The sequence below is a fragment of the Colobus angolensis genome, unplaced genomic scaffold, assembly GCF_000951035.1.
Source record: "Colobus angolensis palliatus isolate OR3802 unplaced genomic scaffold, Cang.pa_1.0 Scaffold124, whole genome shotgun sequence".
Taxonomy (NCBI): Eukaryota; Metazoa; Chordata; class Mammalia; order Primates; family Cercopithecidae; genus Colobus; species Colobus angolensis.
The window spans coordinates 2,470,914-2,493,871 of record NW_012113586.1 but is presented as its reverse complement, the minus strand read 5'-3'; the positions used below and the strand labels follow the sequence as shown (position 1 = coordinate 2,493,871).

The 22,958-nt window shown below is 38.5% G+C and overlaps 1 protein-coding gene across 1 annotated transcript in view; it reads right to left on the bottom strand.

The window, feature by feature from the left end:
* The window catches only part of SPAG17 (sperm associated antigen 17), a 246,415-nt gene that overhangs the window by 25,040 nt on the left and 198,417 nt on the right, over window positions 1–22,958 (bottom strand). The window contains exons 33-43 of the mRNA XM_011933064.1: window positions 19,977–20,122; window positions 19,749–19,879; window positions 17,818–17,942; window positions 15,880–16,062; window positions 14,832–14,945; window positions 14,274–14,319; window positions 11,513–11,612; window positions 11,243–11,290; window positions 7,776–7,875; window positions 6,904–7,006; window positions 4,799–4,930 (exon numbers count right to left, since the gene is read on the bottom strand). Of these exons, the coding sequence (XP_011788454.1) occupies window positions 4,799–4,930; window positions 6,904–7,006; window positions 7,776–7,875; window positions 11,243–11,290; window positions 11,513–11,612; window positions 14,274–14,319; window positions 14,832–14,945; window positions 15,880–16,062; window positions 17,818–17,942; window positions 19,749–19,879; window positions 19,977–20,122 (1,228 nt within the window). The remainder of the gene's footprint in view (window positions 1–4,798; window positions 4,931–6,903; window positions 7,007–7,775; window positions 7,876–11,242; window positions 11,291–11,512; window positions 11,613–14,273; window positions 14,320–14,831; window positions 14,946–15,879; window positions 16,063–17,817; window positions 17,943–19,748; window positions 19,880–19,976; window positions 20,123–22,958) is intronic.

The window sequence follows — 22,958 nt, the reverse complement described above, 5'->3', positions numbered from 1 at the left end:
GTGGAGTATATTTCTCCGCTCCATTGACTTTAAGCTTGGCCACGGCACTTGCTTTAACCAACAAATGTGTCTGTGGATGGCAGTGTGTGCCAGGCCGAGCAGAGGCTGTGAAGTGCAGCATGTGTTTCTGCTGGTCTCTCTTGAGCTTTGACCCTCTGCTGTGAGGACGGCTTCCCCAGCATGGCGGCTCCTTGGCTCTTACAGTGTGGCATTCTTGGAATACACCTGAGCCTTACCTGCAGCTGGAGGTGTGCTGGTGAATGGTTAACAACTACCTTTCCCAGGATAAACTTACCTGGTTTGTGCCAGTCTGGGGCAGAGCTGCCATGGACATCCACAGGCCCACAGACTGGCTGTTTTAAGCCACTACAGGATTTGGCGGTGCTTCCATGCAGTGTTATCACGGTGAGCACTGAACCCACGTTTTATTTTGCAAGTCCAAACCTTCCCTAGCTGACTCTATTGTATTTTCTGGACATCACCTTGTATTAGTACCAGATAAAAACACTCTTATCTACTTACACTGATTTCCTGTTCATTTCTCCCTTTAAGCTTTTGAACACATTCATTTTATTCATTTTATTTTAAATAAAATATTCAGGCCAGGTGTGGTGGCTCATGCCTGTAATCCCAGCACTTTGGGAGGCCGAGGCAGGCGGATCACCTGAGGTCAAGAGTTTGAGACCAGACTGGCCAACATAGTGAAACCCCATCTCTACTAAAAATACAAAAAAGAAAAAAAATTAGCTGGCCTGATGGTGGGCGCCTGTAATACCAGCTACTCAGGAGGCTGAGGCAGGAGAATCGCTGGAACCCAGGAGGTGGAGGTTGCAGTGAGCCAAGATCGTGCCACTGCACTCTAGCCTGGGTGACAGAGCAAGACTCCCTCTCAAAAAAAGAATTAATTAATAAAATAAATATTCTTTTCTCTTCCCTACATCGGGAATGTAGTATAATATAATATAGAGAATAAGGAGTCTTGAAACTCATTCTAACCCTAGCTCAGTCACAAATTTGCTGTATGATTTTAGATGTCGCTTGAACAGGTTTCAGTTTCCTTAGGTAAAATGAGGGTTATCGCAGGTGATTCACCTCTTAAATCTTAAAATCTATGAAATTCTGTTTATTTTTCAAGACCATTCCTTCCATAAAGCTTTCTCCATTGCTTTGTGTTAATTCCTTCCTACTCTTAATTTCTTTAAACTTTTTATATCAAAATTAAATTTTCCATTTACAGTGGAGTCATATTATTGTCCCTTATCTTAAGTACCTCGGTACCCGGGAGTGCAGCAGGTGTTTCAAACAATTTATTTCTCCTCCTTCAAAGCTTTGTTTCTTTGAAGCTTGTGCCATCAGACTGTATTAGTTACTACTTCTCCAAGTGGTTGTCATTTACTGACCACTCTTGATCATTGCCTTTATTCACTGGTGATTTTAACACCTGAGAGGGTCTCCCACTTTGTCTTTCCTGATGACATCACCTGGATGATATATCCAACACCCTGTCTTATCTGATTCTTGATCACACCGTTTCTTCATCTTTTCCACCTCACAATCTCATGGCCACATTTTTTACCTTGCCAACCCCGATAATATTACCATTTCAAACTCTGTTTCCAGCACCCTTTCTGGATTACCACCTTATTATTCTGTCATATCCAGCAGGCAATTATTTGACCTCATTGAGGTCTCTCACCAACACTACCACCTTACACAAGCAGTCCCTCCCTTCTTGTTTTGCTTTCCTGCTTATCTGGAATAGATTTGATGTTCTATCATTATATCCACTCCTTTTCAATCAGACTGGAATTCCCTCATCCATCTTCCCCATACCAAACCTATCAACCTGCCTGCAAATGTATCCCTACTCTCTCTCTTCTCTCCTGTTACTATGGAGGAGGTGACCCTATTCATATCTAAGGTTAATTCTGTCACTCAAGGTTTTCCCCAGATGCCATGTTCTTCCATCTTCTTTAGGATCTTGCAGTCTTGCACCTTAGGTGCCCCTTTCTCTGGCATCATCAGGCTCTCTCTGGTGTGGAATTATCATCATTTGCAAAACAAATAGGCTCTAGTATGCCTAATATTTAGAAAAATATCTCTTCCTTGACTACATATTCCTCTTTTATCTGCAACCCCATTTCTTTAGTCTTTTAAGCAAAACTCTAGGGTAAAGCTGTGTAGTCTTGTGCTGCCACCATTCTATTACCCACTTCACTTAGGCTTCAATCCCCTCCATGCTCTGAAATTGCCCTTGTTAAGTTCACCAGTGATCTCCATCTTGTTCAAGCCCATCTTCCTTCCTCATCTTGCTTGACCTTTCAGGGGCATTTGATACACTCAAAACACTCAGTGATTTCACACTCCTGTTATTCTGCTACCTTACTGGCTGGCTGCTCCTTTCCCTTTCCCTTTCCCTTTTCTTTTCTTTTTCTTTTCTTTTCTTTTTTCTTTTCAGAAGGAGTTTTGCTCTTGTTGCCCAGGCTGGAGTGCAATGACGTTATCTCGGCTCACTGCAACCTCTACCTCCTGAGCTCAAGCGATTCTCTTGCCTCAGCCTCCCGAGTAGCTGGGATTACAGGTGTGTGCCACCATGCTTGGCTAATTTTTTGTATTTTTAGTAGAAACAGGATTTCATCATGTTAGCCAGGCTGTTCTCAAACTCCTGATCTCAGAGATCCACCCGCCTCGGCCTCCCTAAGTGCTGGGATTACAGGCGTGAGCCACCGTGCCTAGCCTACTGGCTTCTTCTTAATGGCCTTTCCTGGCTCTTCCTCTGCCTGACTTTTACCTTCTAGAGTTTGCCTCAGGACAGCCATTTTCAAGGCATGAACCTATATCAGCAACATCAGTGCCACGTGCGAACTCATGAAAACTACAAATTCTCAGCCTCACAATCCGTTTAACCCAAGAATCATCCTTTATTCCTCTTTTTGTCTCACTCCTGCATCCTCTTGAGCAGCAAATTCTATTGGCTCCACCTTCCTATTAATTTCCTTCTCACCATTCCCACTTCGCCCACCATAGCCCAGGTCTTTAGCAACTCTCACATGTGCCACTTCTCTTCTTCCTTGCTTGCTCTTTTTCTCACTCCTGCCTTTCCTTGCCATGAGTGGTTATCCTCACAGAGTGATCTTTTAAAAATAAAAGTTAGCCATGTAACTACCTTGCTCAAAACCTTCCACTGATGTTAGAATAAAACTGCACTGAGAAGTACTACATGATCTCATCTCTGCCCCTCTGTCTGAGCTCATCTCCTTCTACTTTTTCCTTTGCTCATTTTGTTCTAGCTACATGCCTCCTTAATGTTTCTTCCCCTCAGGACCTTCATACTTGCTATTCTCACTACATGAACTATTCCTCTCTCCTAATCTTTGCAGGGCTAACTCCTTGTACTTGTCTCAACTCAACTATTTTTTCACAGAGAGGCCTTCTAATCTCCTAATGGAATGTTGTCCCTCTCCCCAAGTCACTCTCCATACATTGTACCGTTTTATTATGTCATAATATTTATTACAACCTGAATTTATCTGAGTTATTTATTTGTTTACATATTGTCTACATTTGCCCATAACATGGGAGGAGTCTAGCTCCATCAGATATGGGAGGGGTCTCATCACTGTTGTATATCCATGCCTAGAACAATGTCTAGCACACAGTAGCATTGAGTAATTACCCACTGAACGAATAAAACTTGTAGGAGAGAAGTTTAAGTTAGAAACACAAGAGTCTTGTCTGGGGTAAATCCTTTTTCTTTTCTCTTTTTTTTTTTTTTTTTAAGACAGAGTCTCACTCTGTTGCCTAGGCTGGAGTGCAGTGGCACGATCTCAGCTCACTGGAACCTCTCTGCCTCCCAGATTCAAGTGATTCTCCACCTCAGCCTCCTCAGTAGCTAGCATTACAGGCACGTGCCACCATGCCCAGCTAATTTTTGTATTTTTAGTAGATACAGGGTTTCACCATGTTGCCCAGTGGTCTTGCACTCCCGACCTCAAGTGATCTGCCTGCCTCGGCCTCCCAAAGTGCTGGGATTACAGGCATGAGCCACAGTGCCTGGCCAGGTAAATCTTTTAATTCACCCTTAAATGTGGCAAAATACTTGCTCTATAAGAGATAACTGAAACCCATCCGTAGATTCCCATCGCACATTCAGCATGGAACATGCCCACAGGAACCAAGTGGTGGCAAAATTATCTACACAATGCAAATTACTCTCTCTCTCTCTTTTGTGACCAGCTGTATTTAGTTGAATCATCTTAGTGAAATCAGCATAATGTGACTCCATTGTAACTAAATATTATCCTGTATTACTCTGTATTTCAATTTCTGCTAGTCCAGTAAGATTATGTACTATGTAAGATAGAGACTATATCTTATGTTTTTCTTCTAGCACCTGCAGGACCAAGAAAGTACTGAGACAACAGGTAAATCTAAGTACCAAATTTTTGACTACTCGAGAGAAGCTGTCAGGAGTTGTCTGATCTTCAATAAACCATACAAGTTCTTAGATAATTAAAAGGGAAAAAAATTAAGTAAAAATGAAATAAAATAACATCAAAAAAGTATTACTTTATGTTTCTTTCCTTCAATCTGGAACTTTCAGTCATTCTCAAAAATGTTATTTAAGATACTTTGATGTACTAAGAAGCTTTGCAAAGCTGCGTAGTCCCAGGATCTGTGACCCTCTCAATTTTTTTCTGTAACTCTCAACCACGCTTCCTAGTGCCATCTCCCATATGCCAAAAAGGCATAATGTTCAGTTTCAAGAAACAATAAGATAAAAAAATGACTGCCATACCTTCAGGAGATTTTGTTAAATTTTCAGTTTGGTTCTGAGCAGTGAAATCCTTCTTAGCTGCAGAAATCTCTGGTTTTGGAAGGCTAGCCACACTTGAGGACTTCTGTTCTGAAACCTTATGTGGCTCGAAATCTAGAAAACCCGAAACGAACCTTACAAAGTGATATTTTGTACAATGATATAATGACTACTAATGTTTGTATGAACAAACATTGAACAAGGTGTTTTACAATGAACAAGGTACCTTTTCTCCCACTCTCTTTAGAAAGACTAAATATAAGAAAGCCATTAAGAGGCAGGGATTCTTAAAATATGACATAATGTTTGCCATTAACAAACAGGAAGATATATGCAAAGTTCGCACTCCCTAGGAGCTAGCTGATTCTTTATGGGTGTTATGACCAAATAGTAGTTGTCACCTTGTTGTGTTATGTAGAAGAGGCCAAGTAATTTGATTCTACTTTTACCTGGCAATGGCAACTGATATGTGATCTTTTTTTAAAGTTTCCAAACTTAAATTCATTCATTACTGTGAAAAGGTAGCTCTTTGTTAAATGTATCTCTTCAAGAAATAGGTACAATAGGAAACAAATTTTAAAGAAATCTATCTAAGATTGAGGAGGCAAATACATTTCAATCTGTGTCTGTGCCAACCCAGGTTGAATAGTCCTGGCTGCCTCAAGTACTGTGTGGAAAAGACTTCCGCAGTCTCACTCCATTTCAAGAGGAGAATAAGCAGTACTTGGTTCATGTTGACTGCCCAGGCTGCAGGAGGTCTGAGAGGAAGCATAAGAGCCACCAATTTCTGATCCTTGATTTCTCCCCATCACATTTATACATCATTGTTTCAGCTTAATCTTTGGTTTACCAACTCTGTCGTAAATCGATGTTTCTATTGGCTGTGTTCATTATAGACAGCTGAACTTCAAGTATCATATTGTACAGTAGAAAATTCTTCTATCTGGGTATTTTAACTACTCAGTTTACCAGAGAGAAACACTAAATTTTATTTCATCCCTAAATTCTTTGGCATGCAGCTCCTGAAAATGAAGACATTCTCCTACATATTCACAGCACCATCATCATACCCAAGAAATTAACAGTAATTTAACAATGTCCTCTCTTACACAATCTCCTAATCAAACTTGTGCAGTTTCTCCAAAATATCTTTTACAGCTGTTTTTTCCTCAATCAAGGATCTAATCAAAGCTTAGGTTTCACAATAGTTTTTATATCACGTTAGTCTGTTTCAGTTTAGAACAATCATTCTATCTTTTTTGTTTTAATGACATTGATTTTTGAAGAGGCTAGGCTGGTAGCTTATAAAGACATATCCAAGACTGGGTATGTCTATAGGAAAAGGTTTAATGGACTCACAGTTCCACATAGCTGGGGAGGCCTCACAATCACGGTGGAAGGCAAGGAGGAGCAAGTCATGTCTTACATAAATGGCAGCAGGAAAATAGACAGCGAGCTTGTGCAGAGGAACTCCCCCTTATAAACCCATCAGATCTCATGAGGCTTATTCACTATCACGAGAACAACACGGGAAAGACCTGCCCCCATGATTCAATTACCTCCCACCAGGTACCTCCCACAATACTCGGGAATTCAAGATGAGGTTTGGGTGGGGACAAAGCCAGACCATATCAAGAATCTATGCACTTTGTGTTGCATTACATGAGAACTCACTCACTGCTAGGTTGTCTCATTGTTGGTAGGAGTTTGATGACTTAGTTAAGGTAGAAAATGCTTAATGTCTCCATTGTAAAGATACATTTTCCTCCTTATAATTTGTAAGTAATATGTGGGTTGATATTTTGAGACCTTATGAATGTCTTGTTCCCCAATGAACTTTCATTACTCCCCTGCTTTTTAAATTAGTCGGGTCTCCTAAATGCATTTAGGCCAATTTTAAGCATACAGCATGAAAACAAAATGTTATTTACATCTTAGTTTTCTCATGTAACTCAGCCAGATCTGTAATATGCACGTCACTGTAGGCTATGTCATCAGCTATCACTGGTTATGTCCTAAGAGGCCGCTGTTAGGTATTATTCAGTTATGGACATTTAATCGGGGTATGTGCTATGCTAGCATATTACCTAGATTAAGATCAGACGTATCTTGAACAGCCATTTCATTTGCATCTTCATTTTTCTTTGTAAAAGGAGGCAGTTTTCTGGAAAGACTGTCCAGATGATTAAACTGAAAGGAAAAAAAAACTTACTTTAGACTTATACATGGCTGAAATTCAACTGTTACAAATATGTTAAATTGATAAGCAATAATGAAAACATATTTTTAATGCCCTGAAAATAAAGCTTACAAACTAAAATTCTATAAGAGACTGATTAACCCAATTCTAGCTTTGTTAACTAGTCATAATTTCCCGTAATTTCTTCTGACATATTCATAGAAATGCAGGGTGTTCTGAACACATGAAAATATTCGCTTTGCTTCAGGGTTTTAATGAACTTTTGGCCAGTGAGGGGAAGGTCAGGGTTGTGGTCCTACGGTTAGGCTGAAATAGAACAGGAGCAGAGCGTTCTCCCTCCCTGAGCCTCCAAGAACTCACAGTCTCTTAGTGCTATCTTAGCAGCTGATGGGTGAGGACATTTTAACTGAATAAAAACTTCAAAATGGGTTATCAGAGGAGGGTCAATGATAGGAAAGATTCTGCCTAAAAAGGCTTAACATAGATGGGAGAGAGTAATTAATAGAGAGACTGAAAGGTGGGATCAGGGAGTGAGAGTAATACATTGCAGAGAACTTCTACTTAGGTGCAAGACCTGAAATTAGTCTTCCCTATCACATGCTTGTGAGAATATGGATTTGAAGGGTACAGGTTAGTCAGTCAGGTCGATGCAGGAAAGAATTAAACAGCATCAGGAAAGATAGATTACATAATAACATATGCGATATATCAACTTTTATAAAAACTTTTATTAGATTATTGTTCATTATAGTCATTTACCTGAGACTGATATAACTGGTTCAATTCAGACTTAAAAAAGGGTGGTATTATGCGGTTCTTAATATCCACTAGATAATTTTGTGTTGTCTCGATTTCCTTCCTGGTTGATGTTTCCATAACGATGCAAAAGAAGACATAGAACATTTTAAAGTTATTTGTTTGTGCTTTAGCTCTAAATCCCACAACAATGAATGCAATCACTAACAATAAAACTGATAAGAATTAATTTGTTAGATACTTTTTCTCAACTTGTTTCGGTTCATTCTCTCTTCTTTTAGAATCAGTCACATTTCTTACTTCAAAAATCAGACTCTCATGTAAGATAGGAAATAATGATACCGGGTATTAGTTTGATCTTGTAGTTGGTCTCAAAAGGCTAAAAACCACATAGTCCTGTAATAGTTAAACTTCTTGAGGTTTTTCAATTCTCTGAGGTTTAAATGACAGCTAGAGTCTACTGGTTTTCATAATTTCAGTAGCAGTAGTAACAAAAAAACTTAAACCAAAAACAAAATCTTGAGGCATGATTGGTGAATAATGTGGTCAGTGGTTATAGGGTTAAATAAAAGCAATCGTGATAGTCCTGTTTTCCAATACCAGAACCCCTATGTTGGGGAGACATTATGTAGGGAAAGCCAATGAGATGTAAATGGAAGTCATTGGGTAAGTCTAGGAGCTTTTAGAGAGGGCTGACTCAGCTGGGAGACTTTTCCTTGTCCTTGCCTCATGTCTTTCCCAACTTCCTGAAATATGAATGTAATGCCTGGGGCTGCAGCAATCCTTTTGCAACTATGAAGTAAGCTTGAGAATGAAAATGATGTACTAAGAATGATGGAACAGATGAAAAGAAGGAATCTGAATTCCCGATGATGTTGTGGTGCTTCCTACCATGAACTGCCCATCTCTGACTTCTTTCCCATTAGGAAAATAAGCCCCTTTTTAATATGAGCACTGATTTGGAGGTTGTCTGTTAAATGTAGCTGAACTAAATCCTCCCTGAAATAGTTTTCATTTTTAAGTGCTTATTGCACTTAAAAAACTTAAGTTTTGCAAAATATTTTACATTTAATCTTACAATAACCCTGTGAGTTACTACTTTTGTCCTCATTTTATGAGTTGAAAAACCAAAGTACAGAGAAGTTAAGTAACCTATTCCAAATCACATTACCAATAAAGGGTGGAATTTAAATTAAAACCCAGGTTGCTTGCCTCCAAACCCATGATCTTGACAACTGCACGTGCTGGTCAGCTGTCAGTCCCCCAGTGTGAGAGCTAAAAGAGACCTGCTATGCGTCTGCCATGGACTGCTATTTGGCAGTCCAATTAGCCTCCATTTATTGATGAGCAAACTGAACTCCTGAAGTAAAAGTTACTGAAGTGAAACAAGCAGCCAGCATCAGACATTCTGTAAGTAATCAAATTGTAACTGATTGGATCTGTGACCAGTGGTCTTATACTAGTTGATCTGTCTGGAAATACCAGACAGGCATGATCAAAATACAACCTTACTTCAACTTTCACTTCCCATTAAAAGTTTCTTATCTCTACTGCGTCACTGGATTCACTCACCGATCTATGGCAGTCTGGTTGCTGCCCACCACTCTCTTAAACTTATTCTCACAAAAGAAACTAATCAACCTTGTAACTGATAAACCCAAATTTCTTTTTTCATTCCCATTTCTGATTCTTCTACATCATCTGACGTTTGCTGACCAGCTTCTATTTCCTTGAAACTTGCTCTTTCCTTGACCCAGGTCATTTTCCACATTGCCAACACTTGTCTTTCTGTGACACTCATCTAATTATATGCTTTACTCTTCTTCTTCAAAAAACTTTCACTGGCTTGCCATTATATACCTATAAGTTAAAACCTGAAATTGTTAATGTTTCAAAATTTAAAAAATTTGTATAGGTAATACAAGCATATGTACACAGTTTAATGAACACTCAAGAGTACATAATAATGAAGTCTCTATCTCATCCTATCCCCCATCTCTTAATCTCCTTCCTCTCAGGCAATCATGGTCTCTTGGAGAAGCTTTTAGGGATATTCTGATAATAATGGGCTTCAGGGCACACTACCTTAAAATATGGCGGCTTGACACACTGAATATTTTCAGCTGAAGGAATGTGAGAAAATGGCAGAAGCAGGAAGGTTACTCTCACCTCTGCCCTTCTTCCCTGAAGCAGGACATAAAATCTAGAAAGGATTTTCTGACCTTCCCCTGAAGCAGCTCATAAGACCCTCTTATGAGAGATACCCTTGCAATACCTGCAGGAAAGGAGCATCCTTATCTCTGAAGACACAGATGCACAGAGAGGAATATGAGCAACAGACCTTGCCTCAGTCCCCCAGCTTATTACCATTAGATTGTGCTTTTTTGCCCTATCATATTTCTCCATGAGTGTCCATTCTTCATCAAACCTAGCATAAAGACACTCAGGTATAGCCATTTATTTGAGTCTTCATTTCCTTATGAAGACTGTCATGTCATGCAAAACTTAAGCTATCCTCCCTGCAGACAGTATATCCCTTCTAGTTTGACCTTGAATAGGGGAGGTGACCCATGAGGCTTAAAGTCTTATCTCAGCACTCCCCTAACACATTTCACAAGACAACCCTGACATGTTTATGAAGAAACATATTAATCCTGAAGTCATCCTGAAGAGGAGCCATGCAAATGTGTACAATAGATAGTATCATATGTACTGCTACATACTCAACAAATATATCCGGCTTCTTTTCTCTATGACAAAAGAGCTGGAGTTGAGATCCCCACCTAGGACTGAAAGGAAACCAAACCATATAATGCTTAGAGGACATTCCTCCTGTGAATTATAAGAACCTTGAAAGGCCGGGCGCGGTGGCTCAAGCCTGTAATCCCAGCACCTTGGGAGGCCGAGACGGGCGGATCACAAAGTCAGGAGATCGAGACCATCCTGGCTAACACGGTGAAACCCCGTCTCTACTAAAAATACAAAAACTAGCCGGGCGAGGTGGCGGGCGCCTGTAGTCCCAGCTACTCCGGAGGCTGAGGCAGGAGAATGGCATAAACCCGGTAGGCGGAGCTTGCAGTGAGCTGAGATCCGGCCACTGCACTCCAGTCCGGGCGACAGAGCGAGACTCCGCCTCAAAAAAAAAAAAAAAGAACCTTGAAAGTTTATGATTGTGTTCTGCATTAAGTTCCAGAATATTTATTGGTATATTAGAATCACCAAAAGCACAGAGAAGGCCTGGACAGCTTTCTTGCTTAGGAGAGGAAGAGGATCTATCTAATGGTCAAATCGGTTTCCTCAAGAGACAGTGGCGTCGTCACATAAACCTGAATGACCACTTGGTAGACATGTTGCAGAAGAGAGTCAAATAACATCTGGGTGCCTGGTAGGACATTTTGGCCTATCCCATTCTCAGAGTCTATTACTCTGGGCTCTTTCAGGTGTTTATGTGCATTTTGGGGTAGAATTACCTCGTTTTGTCTATCTTTTCTTTCCAGCGTTTTGAGGATGCTGTGTGCCTATGTGAAAGGAAAGGAAAGTATGGTGAAAAGGGGCAATGATTTCAGCTTAAAAACAAAACCAAAAACCCTCACCACTATATGATGAATTGTTAATAGTATGGGAGATGAAGGGCTGTGAATTCATTGATGTAGTCACCAAAAGTTATAGCACCTGCATATTCCATTTCCTTAATCACTGCATGCCTGATACTAATTAGAACACATTATTGATTAACTTACCTCCATTTCTTTTCAAAGAAATCTTTCTTAAATGTGTCTGGTGGACATTCTGGAGGCGTAGCCAAAGATTGCTTGAATAAATCAGTTAGGTGAGCTGCAACTTTAAAACAGACGTATTTAACTTTTATCCCCACTTCTTTATAGGACAACACACAATCAGTACACAATTACTCATTTGAGATACCTGTTAAGAGACTATATTTAATCTATCAAGAGTTTACTAGGATTTACATGACCAAGTTGTAATACAACAGTAAACTAGACTACTTTTATGAAATATCCTACCAGAAAACATGGAACTTATAGTCAAAATGTAAAATGCAGTGATATCTCCTTTATCCCATATTATCAGGGGAAGTGGTGTTCTGCTTAACTGAATTTCCTCATATCTGAGGCAGCAAACCTTAAAACAAATTAACCATGATATTGAAATTGTTTTTCTGAATATTTTCCTGCTTCCTGAATCTAAGAACATGAATATAAGACAATGGTTATTCAACAATTTAGACAGCAATTCTCAGTTTATTCACAAAACATGATCTCGGTGGGATGTCAACGGGAGATTAAAAAAAGGAAAATATTTTCATGTTTCATGGTTATGTGAGCTTGGGAAACACTGATTTATACAAGGTTAAATAGGTTTCACTACTTTTCTGCATCTTTAATCAATTAATGTACATGTGACTCTCTAAGAAAATAAGACAATATGAAGCATTATACAAACTTATTTTAACATGAAACTCATTTTTGGTGGGGCCTTCTCATAAATGAGTGTTTTAGGAAATACTATGGGGGAATGTTGATTTAGGATCATTTAAATTAATATGTCAGGGACAGCTATAAGTATGCAACGACTGTTTATTTCCTGGAACTGTTTGTTTAAAAAAAATGTTAGTTTTTACTTCACTTTTGGAAAACCTATGTGTTTTCCTTGTTGTGCCTGTTCACTTGTCCCAGAGGTTAAAAATTCAAAAGCTACAGGGTAGCGTTGCCAGATAAAGTATAGGGACCCTGGTTAAATTTGAATTTCAAATAAATAACTTTTTAGTATAAGTATATCCCAGGCTTCTGGGGACACACTGTGTCTTAGCCTGCTTTGTGTTGCTCTAAAATAATACCTGAGGCTGTGTAATTCATAAAGAAAAGAGATTTCTTTGGCTCACAATTCTTCAGGCTGTACAAGAAGCATGGTGCTGGCATCTGCTTCTGGTGAGGGGGTTAGGCTACTTCCACTCATGGCAGTGGGGGAAGGGGAGCTGGTATGTATAGATATCACATCATGAAAAAGGAAGCAACAGAGAGAGGTGAGATTCCAGACTCATTTTACCAACCAGTTCTCATGGCAACTAATAGAGTGGGAATTCACTCAGCTCACCAAGAGGCAGAAGGTACCAAGCCATTCATGAGGGATCCACCCCAACGACCCAAATGCCTCCCATTAGGCCCTACCTCCCTCTAACATTTGGGATCAAATTTATTTTCTTTTCTTTTTTTTGGAGACAGGGTCTTGCGCTGTTGCCCAGGCTGGAGTGCAGTGGCATGATCACTGCTCATTGCAATCACCACATACCAGGCGAAAGATATCCTCCCGCCTCAGCCTCCAGAGTAGTTGGGACCGCAGGCATGCACCACCACACCTGACTAATTTTTTTTTTGTATTTTCTGTAGAGATGGGGTTTCACCATGTTGTCCAGGCTGGTCTCCAACTCCTAGTCTCAAGAGATCCACCCACTTTGGCCTCCCGAAGTGCTAGGATTACAGGCAAGAGCCACCAGTCCCGCCCTGGGGATCAAATTTCAGCATGCGATTTAAAGGGGTCAAACATCCAAACTATGGTATACTTATACTAAAAAAAATTATTATTTGTCGTTCATCTAAAATTTAACTAGGCCTTCTCTATTTTTATTCACTAAATTTGGCCACCTAACTACAGGAGTTGTCCAGGGTAAAAGAGTGACCACAGAGTATAGGGACAGGGAGACATAAGGGGTTGTGATGGACTCCTGTTATGCTCGTTCTAAAGAAGCAGCTGACAATTATCTTCAGCCAAATTTACCATGTGATAATGTGATATTTCAAGAGGAAAAAGTCTGGATAAACAACAACAACAACAACAAAAACAACTGTACAAGCCCACGTTGTGGAGGATACTCAGAACCTATCTGTGGGATGAATGAAGCCTATGGCTGCCAGTTTATGATTTTTGCCATATGGCCAACAAAACAAAACCCCACCAAATTCTCTACTGCTTGTTTGCTGTGAGCTATGAAACCATCTAGCCACATTTGTTAGGGCTGTGTACATATACCCCCCAATGAATACTCTTTGAATGAGATCTAAGAGTAAACTACTTGCACTACATACAGTGTAAAACAGTGCAAGGCTTTGCTGATAACAGTGTAGTTGCTCAAAAGTTCTGTGTGTGGGAGGGCGGGCTGTTGGTTGGTTGACTGTTTCCTTCCTATATCTTCATTATGGCTGAGGCTAACATAAAAGTCAAACGTCAACATTTTTCACTTAATGGGTGAAAGTTAAAGATGAATGAGAGAAAATCATGGTTTTCTAGGATCTGAAAGCTCAGGCAGAACAATACATGCAGAATGATTTACAAAAATAAACCACCACAACACAACATGGCCAATACAAGAATGGAGATATGTACATGGTGTCTTGTTATCAGATAAAAGAATGATAAGTGTATTTAAGATGATTCCTTTGAAATTTGTAAATACACTGCAGAAGAATATTAAATGCAACTCACCTTCAGTAACATGACTTTTTGTAGTTTCCTCCATTTTAGGGAAAGACTGAAATGAAGATAGAATTACTTAATGGTGATGATTATATTATTTACAAGACTTACTTTGTTTAGAAACATTCTCTCAAGTTGATCTTTTGTAAAAATTACTATAACATGAATTAGTTTAAAAATACAGATATAAAATTAATTTTTGTAGGTCATTCCTTCCAACTAACTAATGTCTAAAAATGGAAATGATTTTAAGTTGTAAAAATTCCTATTTCTTCTTCTTTTCTATTTCATTCATCAATCAGTATTTCAATAAATATCAATTTCTTTTGAAGACAACAAAAAGTTTTATTTAAGGGCTTTCAGAATTATTTATGAAGGAAGAGCCTAAGATGTATTTGGAAAATGCAATATATAGAGAAATGGATTGCCACAAAAACTGAATATTATGAGGAGAGAGCAAATACTTCATGGGAATGGCAGAAGCAGCTATTTCTTACGATATTTTGTCTTGAAACATTTAATATTGAAACAATAGTAAGAAGACGGGTATACAAGGCATTTTCTCACCATAACCAGCTTGAGGAGATCAGCAGCATTGCCTCTCTCCTCCTCAGTTCTGGAATCTTTAACCATCATTTCCTGCAGCTCATCTTCTTTCTTCAGAATATGGTTTATGTAATCCTAAATCAGCAGATTAAAATAAATAGACAAAAAATTGGAATTAGGTAGAGAGAGATACAAAAATGGTCATCAACTTGAAATATTACAAAAAAAGAAGAATATATAGGTTGACAATGCTCAAGAACTGTTTACTAGTCAAACAATATGAAAAGACTTTTTCTTAATATGTTAACAGGAAAAACCTGAATAGTGCAAAAGCACAGCTTTAAGGGCCACAGGATAGAACTGCATGGGGGCCTCAGATAGGCCCTGTTTGTAACTCTGCACTTAAGTATCCTCATCAATAAAATGGACAGAGTTGGGTTAGATAACGTCTAGGATCCTTTCAGGTATAGTTTTTTTATTTTATCTGTAAATGGAATTTGCCTAGTTCATGTTTTTGCTTCCAAGAGAAATGTACTTTATTTTTTTCATAAGTATTTGATCCATTTCCATAACTAATAATACCCTGCTCTGTGCCAGGTGCTGGGCATATAACCATAAACAAAACACATACAATCCCTGTACTAAGGGAGTAAACAAACTTGAGATGTTATAGACATGATCATACAATTAACTATATATTTACAAATTCTTAGACCACTTCCAAAGCCTTTTCCTCCATGGACAAATACATTAATATGTGGTTCTGTCTATCCAGTGGTCACTGTATCAGTTTTCTATATAGTGACAAAGATGGAGGGCTCTATGTAGTAATCACTTACAAAAAAATCTTACTTTTTCAATGTCTTTGGGCTTCTTAATAATTTCTACACTTTATGGGAACCATTAAATATTTTCTACTTCTCAACCTTCTACTCTGAAAGACTGACATCCTTGTGTTGCACTAGATAAATATTGGTAGAATTACATAATTTCAGGTTTCTTAGGAAACCAAGAGCAACGATTGCTCTGTTTCTGATTCTTTTGGGTCAGGTTACTTAGATTCCATTACCTTAAGGGAAACCTGCAGCCTCAGTTTCACCTCATTCTTTATGACCTCATGCTGAACGAACTGGCGCATCTGTAGCACACTGGGGCTCTTGAGTATGGCACCCGGGGCACTCACTAGCTGTTTGGACTCAATGCAAAGGCCTTTCCAAATCTGAGTGCCAAATGGAGGTCCTGGAGTTTTTTTCTGTTAACAAAACAAAGCAATAAAACCACCAAAGAAATCAGAATGTTCTCACATTCAGATTTTTTAACTGTTCATGCAGTTATCATAATAACTTTTTAGGGACACAGTCGTGAAAAAAATCCTTAACCTCAAAAAGTTCTGCAAATATAAGGAAAATCAATAACAGAACCGGGCATGCTTTCCTCTTTATTTATGTTACCAAGATACTGGATATTTAAAAATCCTGTTGCATAGTATCCTGGGTAGGATGTAGAAGAATGCTAAGCAATGTAATAGCAGCCTAGCTTATGACAACTGGATGTGGCTATTTCTTAGTACCCACAAGTAGATGAAGACATTTGGCACTGAGCAGTCTTTCACTTTCAGGTTCTGTGTTCATTTTGACCTAGAAAGATTCTTTGCAAGAGAAGTAATTCCATAGATCTGGGCCGTCTTTGAGCTTACTCTAGATTAAGCATGCCTCCAGAGTCTGAGGATCTCTGGGGCAGAAAAAGCTACCTGAGAGTAAACTCACACTATATGCTATACTTGTGACTGATTTTCAGGAATGGTGTGCTTTGCTGTCCTACTATGTCCTCAAGTGTGCTGGATGTGCTTCATTTCAAAAGGCCTGGCCAGTGACAGCCACTTAGGGGCTTTGCAGGCCTGTGCTACTCCTACCAGATGTAGAAGGTCAGAGCATAAGAGTTTCAGAGGATGAGAATAAACTTCCTTCAATAATCTTAGACGTGGCATACCCTTTGTCATCACGTAGTACTTACAATTAGGATATAGCCTTAGTGTGCCATTTGGTGTGACCTCCTCATTTTCAGAGAAGGAAATGGAGACCCAGTGTGACTTGTCCAAGATCCCACATTAATAAGGGGTAGAATTGGGATCAGAATTCAAGTCACCTTCATCTTACCATGTTGACTACAGTCACCAAATTTAACCACAGGGCTAGGAGGTCACTGTAATCTTAAATGTTCATCATCTGTGTTTGCTATTACAAGATTTAGTGTAGGACAGCAAACATGATCACCATCAAAAACATTATCTCAATTACCACTCTCTGATCATACTATCAATAGCTTCACTGATTTAATTATTTAACACCTGACCATATGTTGGACATGTGACATAAATTGCTTATAAAATGAAATGGTAAATTATGCCAGATGTAGAACTTCATTGATTCTTACCCAAGATATTTTATTCTTAAAAAAATTTAGGTGGAGCTTCTCTTAACTGACATAATTACAATGTTTACTTTCTAACATTGCAATTGCAAATACGCATATAATCCTTCATATTATTCTTAGATGGTCAGTTTGGGCATTTTTAATATATGAAGAAAAAGAGGGAGAGTAAAAGACCCAAAATTGTGTGTTAAAATGAACAAATAAGAAATTATAGAAGGAAAGATTTCTGTATGATATAATATCAGTAATTCCAATGACAGAGGTGTAACCTGGCTTACTCAGAAAGAATGTTTTCATATTATAGGAAGATGTTCAAGTCTACAATACAGGATAAAAGAAATAAAACTGAAATTAGCTAGCCAGGAGTATTCCTCTAAAATGTTAGAATACTCAGAGTATTCCTCTAACATCTACAAATGTTAGAATCTTCAAATATAAAACTCCTTGAGCACATTAACAATTTACATGAGAACGAAAATACATGAATATATGGGAGGAGACCTAAGACTCTAGTCCACTGCCCTTGGATGGATGTATACACTAATAAAATGACTTTTTAGAAGAAATTATATACCTCAACTGAGGGAAATGTTTCCCATGACCTTGACCGGAGATTAGGAGGGACAATTGTATCTTCCTTTTTTATTAACCATGGTGACGCTTCATGGAAAGGGCGAAGGACTGTGATGGTCAGGGTGCCTGGTTCAAAGAAAGTTGTCAGAAGACCATTACCCATTGAAAGTGCTCAGAGAAAATGAAAATGCATTCACTAAATTCAACAAGTTCTTTTTGAATAGCCTTAGACACGAAAGATTAATGAGACACAATGACTATACTTAGAAACCTTACAATCAAATAAGAAGGATGAAGCTTTCAGTCACTGTGACACCTACAGACTGGATTTAGATCACCTGGAAGTATTCATTGACACCTCACTGTTCCTCACCAACCACATACAAGTTCTGTCAGTTCTCCCAATCAAGTTGAGTCCATCTTTTTCTCTCTCTCTGAACCCTGCTTGATGTGCCTTAAAAAGATCCTGCTCTAGACTACAGCAACAACTGACTTTGCCACCTATATATACTCTGAGTGAACCTTCCCTTGCAGTCAGGGTGACTGATTATGTTAGTCCATGAGGAAAATCCCTTTTTGCCTTCACATTGCTTGTGAGATAAAAGATGGTCCTTAACATTCTTTTGCCCCTACCTCAACTTGTACTGTTCTTCCCCTCTGTGCTTCAGCTACTTTGGCCTTTTCCCCAACCCATGTTTTCCAATGCTTTATGCTTTCTCCTTTATGTTTTCTTTTCCAAGAAAGCTCTCTCTCTTACTTTAATTAACCACTACCTACCCACTAGCTTTTGGCTCAGGTGTCTTCAGGGAAGCTTTCTGGACTATGTCAGTTTCTTCTGTTAGATTCTCTCACACCTATGTTCTTTTCCTTCATAGGCCTTATCCCAACTTATAATCATACAGTTGTGTGACTTTATAATTAACAGCTATCTCTCCCAGTAACCTATAAGCTCCATTGAAACAGGGTCCATGCCTGTTTTAGTTCACCATTGTATTCCTAACACCCAGGCAGTGTTTAGTACATGGTGGTTTGCCAAGTAGAGGCTAATTAAATGACTAACAAACCAATGTGAGATGAATTCTTATTCTCCCACAGTTCCATACGTGCACCACACTGACTGGGGGTTAGTCAGAGTCCCCCATGTTCCATATTCACAAAGAGCAAGGTGTATTAATGTCATGCACATGTGCATTGATACACTAAAAGTTATAAGGGCACAGAAATGCAGGTATATTTATAAACGTGCACAAAATGTATCCCAAAACACAAAGATGAAAACATACACACACACACACATAAACCTAGGCACAGCACATAGGTTTTCTATGCAGATAATATATAGGCTTATATCTATATTTAGATACACATATTACATATATTGGATGGTTCTTACTTAATGCGATATGTATCTCTAACCTCTGGCAACACACCAATTTCTCTGAAGTTGAGGAAAACAACATAAGTACCCAATGAATATAGCTTATATAACTTAACAGGTATTTCAAGTTGGCATAATAACTCATATATCAATTTCAACAAAGCAACATCTTCAAAATGACAAAAAATGAATTTACAAGAGATATCTCACTGTTCTTTGTTTTTTCTTACCAAGATGAAATGAACTCATAAATCAGAACTTTGGTACATACCTGAACACAGATAGAAATCTGCTGATAGGAGAAGAGGGATACATACTCAGCTTACGCAGATTGGTGCTCAGATACACCTTGATATACACCTAAATTCAAGTAGCTATATCAATAAGTTGATATGACTTATTCATATCAACTTATTTCTGCTCTACTTTCCAAAGCAGAGCAGTAAAGTGAGCAAAGTGGAAAAAGTAAGACGACATGAAGACATACTGGATAGTAAGGAGAATGAGAATTGGCGAAGAGACACAGTGCATTCCACACAGTATGGGTCCTCTACCTGGCTGTTCCTGCACTGGCTCTTGGAGAACAACAGTATTTGATTCTTTATATGCCAAAGATAGATATTCTTCTATGTCACTGTCTCGAAGAAGTTCCATTCCTGATCCATCAGCATACATAACAAAAAACCTATTTGAAGAAATAAAAATATAATCACTTTAAGTATTCAGTTAAAATGCTCCTTGAGCTTAGAATTAAAAGTAAAATTATAGTATTATTATGTTACCTGGGGACATGTTCACCATAGATTTGCTGATGATTCTTTTCAAGGTGCATAGAGGATAGACTATCATAGCCCTCAGGTTTTTCATTCAAATCATCTTCCAATTTCTTTTCAGGTAATATAGTTGATATGCTACCATCAGCCATGACCTAAGGCATAAAGTATGTAAGCAACTAAAAGAAAAGAAAGTTATAATGCTTATATTTCCGCTGATCCAATTTGAGAAAACAGATGATTTGGTGGGTTTATTCAGAAAATTGGAGATGTTTATTTGCAAGGTATTGCTTACTAAGTAGAGACTGCATTAATAAAAGTAAAAACCTAGTAAAAAAAAAATTACTTATAAACGACACCTAAAACAGGAACACAGACTGAAACATATTCAGAATGAAGTGAATAGGATGGGGAGGATACTCAAAACCTCATACTATGAAGATAGGTTCAAAGAATTGGGAATTTAAACATGGAGGAATGGGTACTCAGACAATAGCTGTCTTGAATTATTTGGAAGGACCTTTGCATGGAAGGGGCTTATACTCTGGGATTTCAAACACAGAATTGCGGCTCATGGGTAGAAAACTTAGGGGAACAGATTTAGTATGAAAATGAGAAAAAATGTTCCAGTCCTTTATTACTGTCTAAATATGCCATGAGTCTCTCCAGAAAGGGGTGTGATTCATGCTGCAAGACCACTGAAGGGGATGCCCAAGAGGAGTATCAATGCCCAGAAAAATGCTTGGCCGAGAGGGTTTTGAGCTTTAAGTTTCTACTTCAATTTGTCATAAATTGAAATTTGTCACTTTGAACTCATGCTGTGAAGAGTTTCAGTTACTTAGCAAAGAAAAAATAAGCTGGATCAGGGCTTATCTACATATCAAAACAAAGTTAGGAATTCTGTTGTATAACTCCAAATCTAAAAAATAACTTCATACCTACTAGCTGATAGACAAAATTTCACTGTTGAATTAGAAGTTAAAAAAAAAAGATAAATGCCTAAGAGCAATGGTTGGCAAATCTTTTTTGTCACAGGCACGACAGTAAATATTTTAGAGTTTGAGTTTGCAGGCCATACATTCTCTGTTGCAACTACTCAACTCTGCCATTATGCAAAGCAGCCATAGACACTATGTAAACAAATGAGCATGACTGTGTTCCAATAAAACTTTATAAAACGACATTGAAATTTGTATTTCCTATAATTTTGTTGTGTCTTCTTTTGTTTTTTCAAAAACCATTTAAGTATATATGAAACCATTTTTAGTTCATGGGCTATAGATAAACAAGTGGCCATTGTCTGCCAGTTCCTGACCTAGAGGTGAGGGGATAGTCGTGGTGTTGAAAGACAAAGAAGCAAACATTTTCTCACATTCTGTAAGTTGTCTGTTTAGTCTGTTGATAATTTCTTTTACTGTACAGAAGCTTTTTAGTTTAATTAGGTCCCATTTGTCAATTTTTGCTTTTGTTGCAATTGCTTTTGGTGTCTTTGCCATGAAATCTTTGCCAGGGTCTGTGATCAGAAGGGTATTTTCTGGGTTTTCTTCAAGGGTTTTTGTAGTTTAGGTTTTACATGTAAGTCTTGAGACAATTACTGTATATGGAAGGGGTCTAGTTTCAACCTTCTGCATATAGCTAGCCATTTATCCCAGTACCATTTATTGACTAGGGAGTCCTTTCCTCATTGCTTGCTTTTGTTGGTTTTGTTGAAGATGATTGTAGGTATGCAACTTTATTTTTGGGCTCTCTATTCGGTTCCATTGGTCTATGTGTCTGTTTTAGTACTGGCATCATGCTATTTTGGTTATTGTAGCCCTGTAGTATAGCTGAAGTTGGATAATGTGATGCCTCAACCTTTGTTCCTTTTGCTTAGGATTGCTTTGGCTATTTGGGCTCCTTTATTGGTTCCATGTGAATTTTAGAATAGCTTTTTCCAATTCTGTGAAGAATGTCATTGGTACTTTGATAGGAATAGCCTTGAATCTGTAAATTGCTTCAGGCAGTATGGCTATTTTAATAATATTGATTTTTCCTATCCATGATCATGGAATGTTTTCCCATTTGGTTGTGTCATCTCTGATACCTCTTATCAATGTTTTGTAATTCTCAGTGTAGAGACCTTTCACCTCCCTGGTTAGCTGTATTCTTAGGCATTTTATTTTTTGGTGGCTATCATGAATAGGATTATTTTCTTTTTATTACTATTATACTTTAAGTTCGAGGGTACATGTGCACAACGTGCAGTTTGATACATAGGTATACATGTGCCATGTTGGTTTACTGCACCCATCAACTCGTCATTTACATTAGGTATTTCTCCTAACGCTCTCCATCCCCTAGCCCCCCACCCCCTGACAGGCCCTGGGGTGTGATGTTGCCCACCCTGTGTCCAAGTGTTCTCATTGTTCAGTTCCCACCTATGAGTGAGAACATGTGGTGTTTGGTTTTCTGTCCTTGTGATAGTTTGCTGAGAATGATGGTTTCCAGTTTCATCCATGTCCCTGCTAAGGACATGAACACATCCTTTTTTATGGCTGCATAGTATTCCACAATGTATATGTGACACATTTTCTTAATCCAGTCTATCCTTGATGGACATTTGGGTTAGTTCCAAGGCTTTGCTATTGTGAATAGTGCAGCAGTAAACATATGTGTGCATGTGTCTTTATAGTAGCATGATTTATAATCCTTTGGGTATATACCCAGTACTGGTATGGCTGGGTCAAATGGTATTTCTAGTTCTAGATCCTTGAGGGATTGCCACACTACCTTCCACAATGGTTGAACTAATTTACACTCCCACCAACAGTGTAAAAGTGTTCCAATTTCTCCACATCCTCTCCAGCATCTGTTGTTTCCTGAATTTTTAATGACTGCCATTCTAACTGGCATGAGATTGTATCTCACTGTGGTTTTGATTTGCATTTCTCTGATGACCAGTGATGATGAGCATTTTTTCATGTGTCTGTTGGCTGCATAGATGTCTTCTTT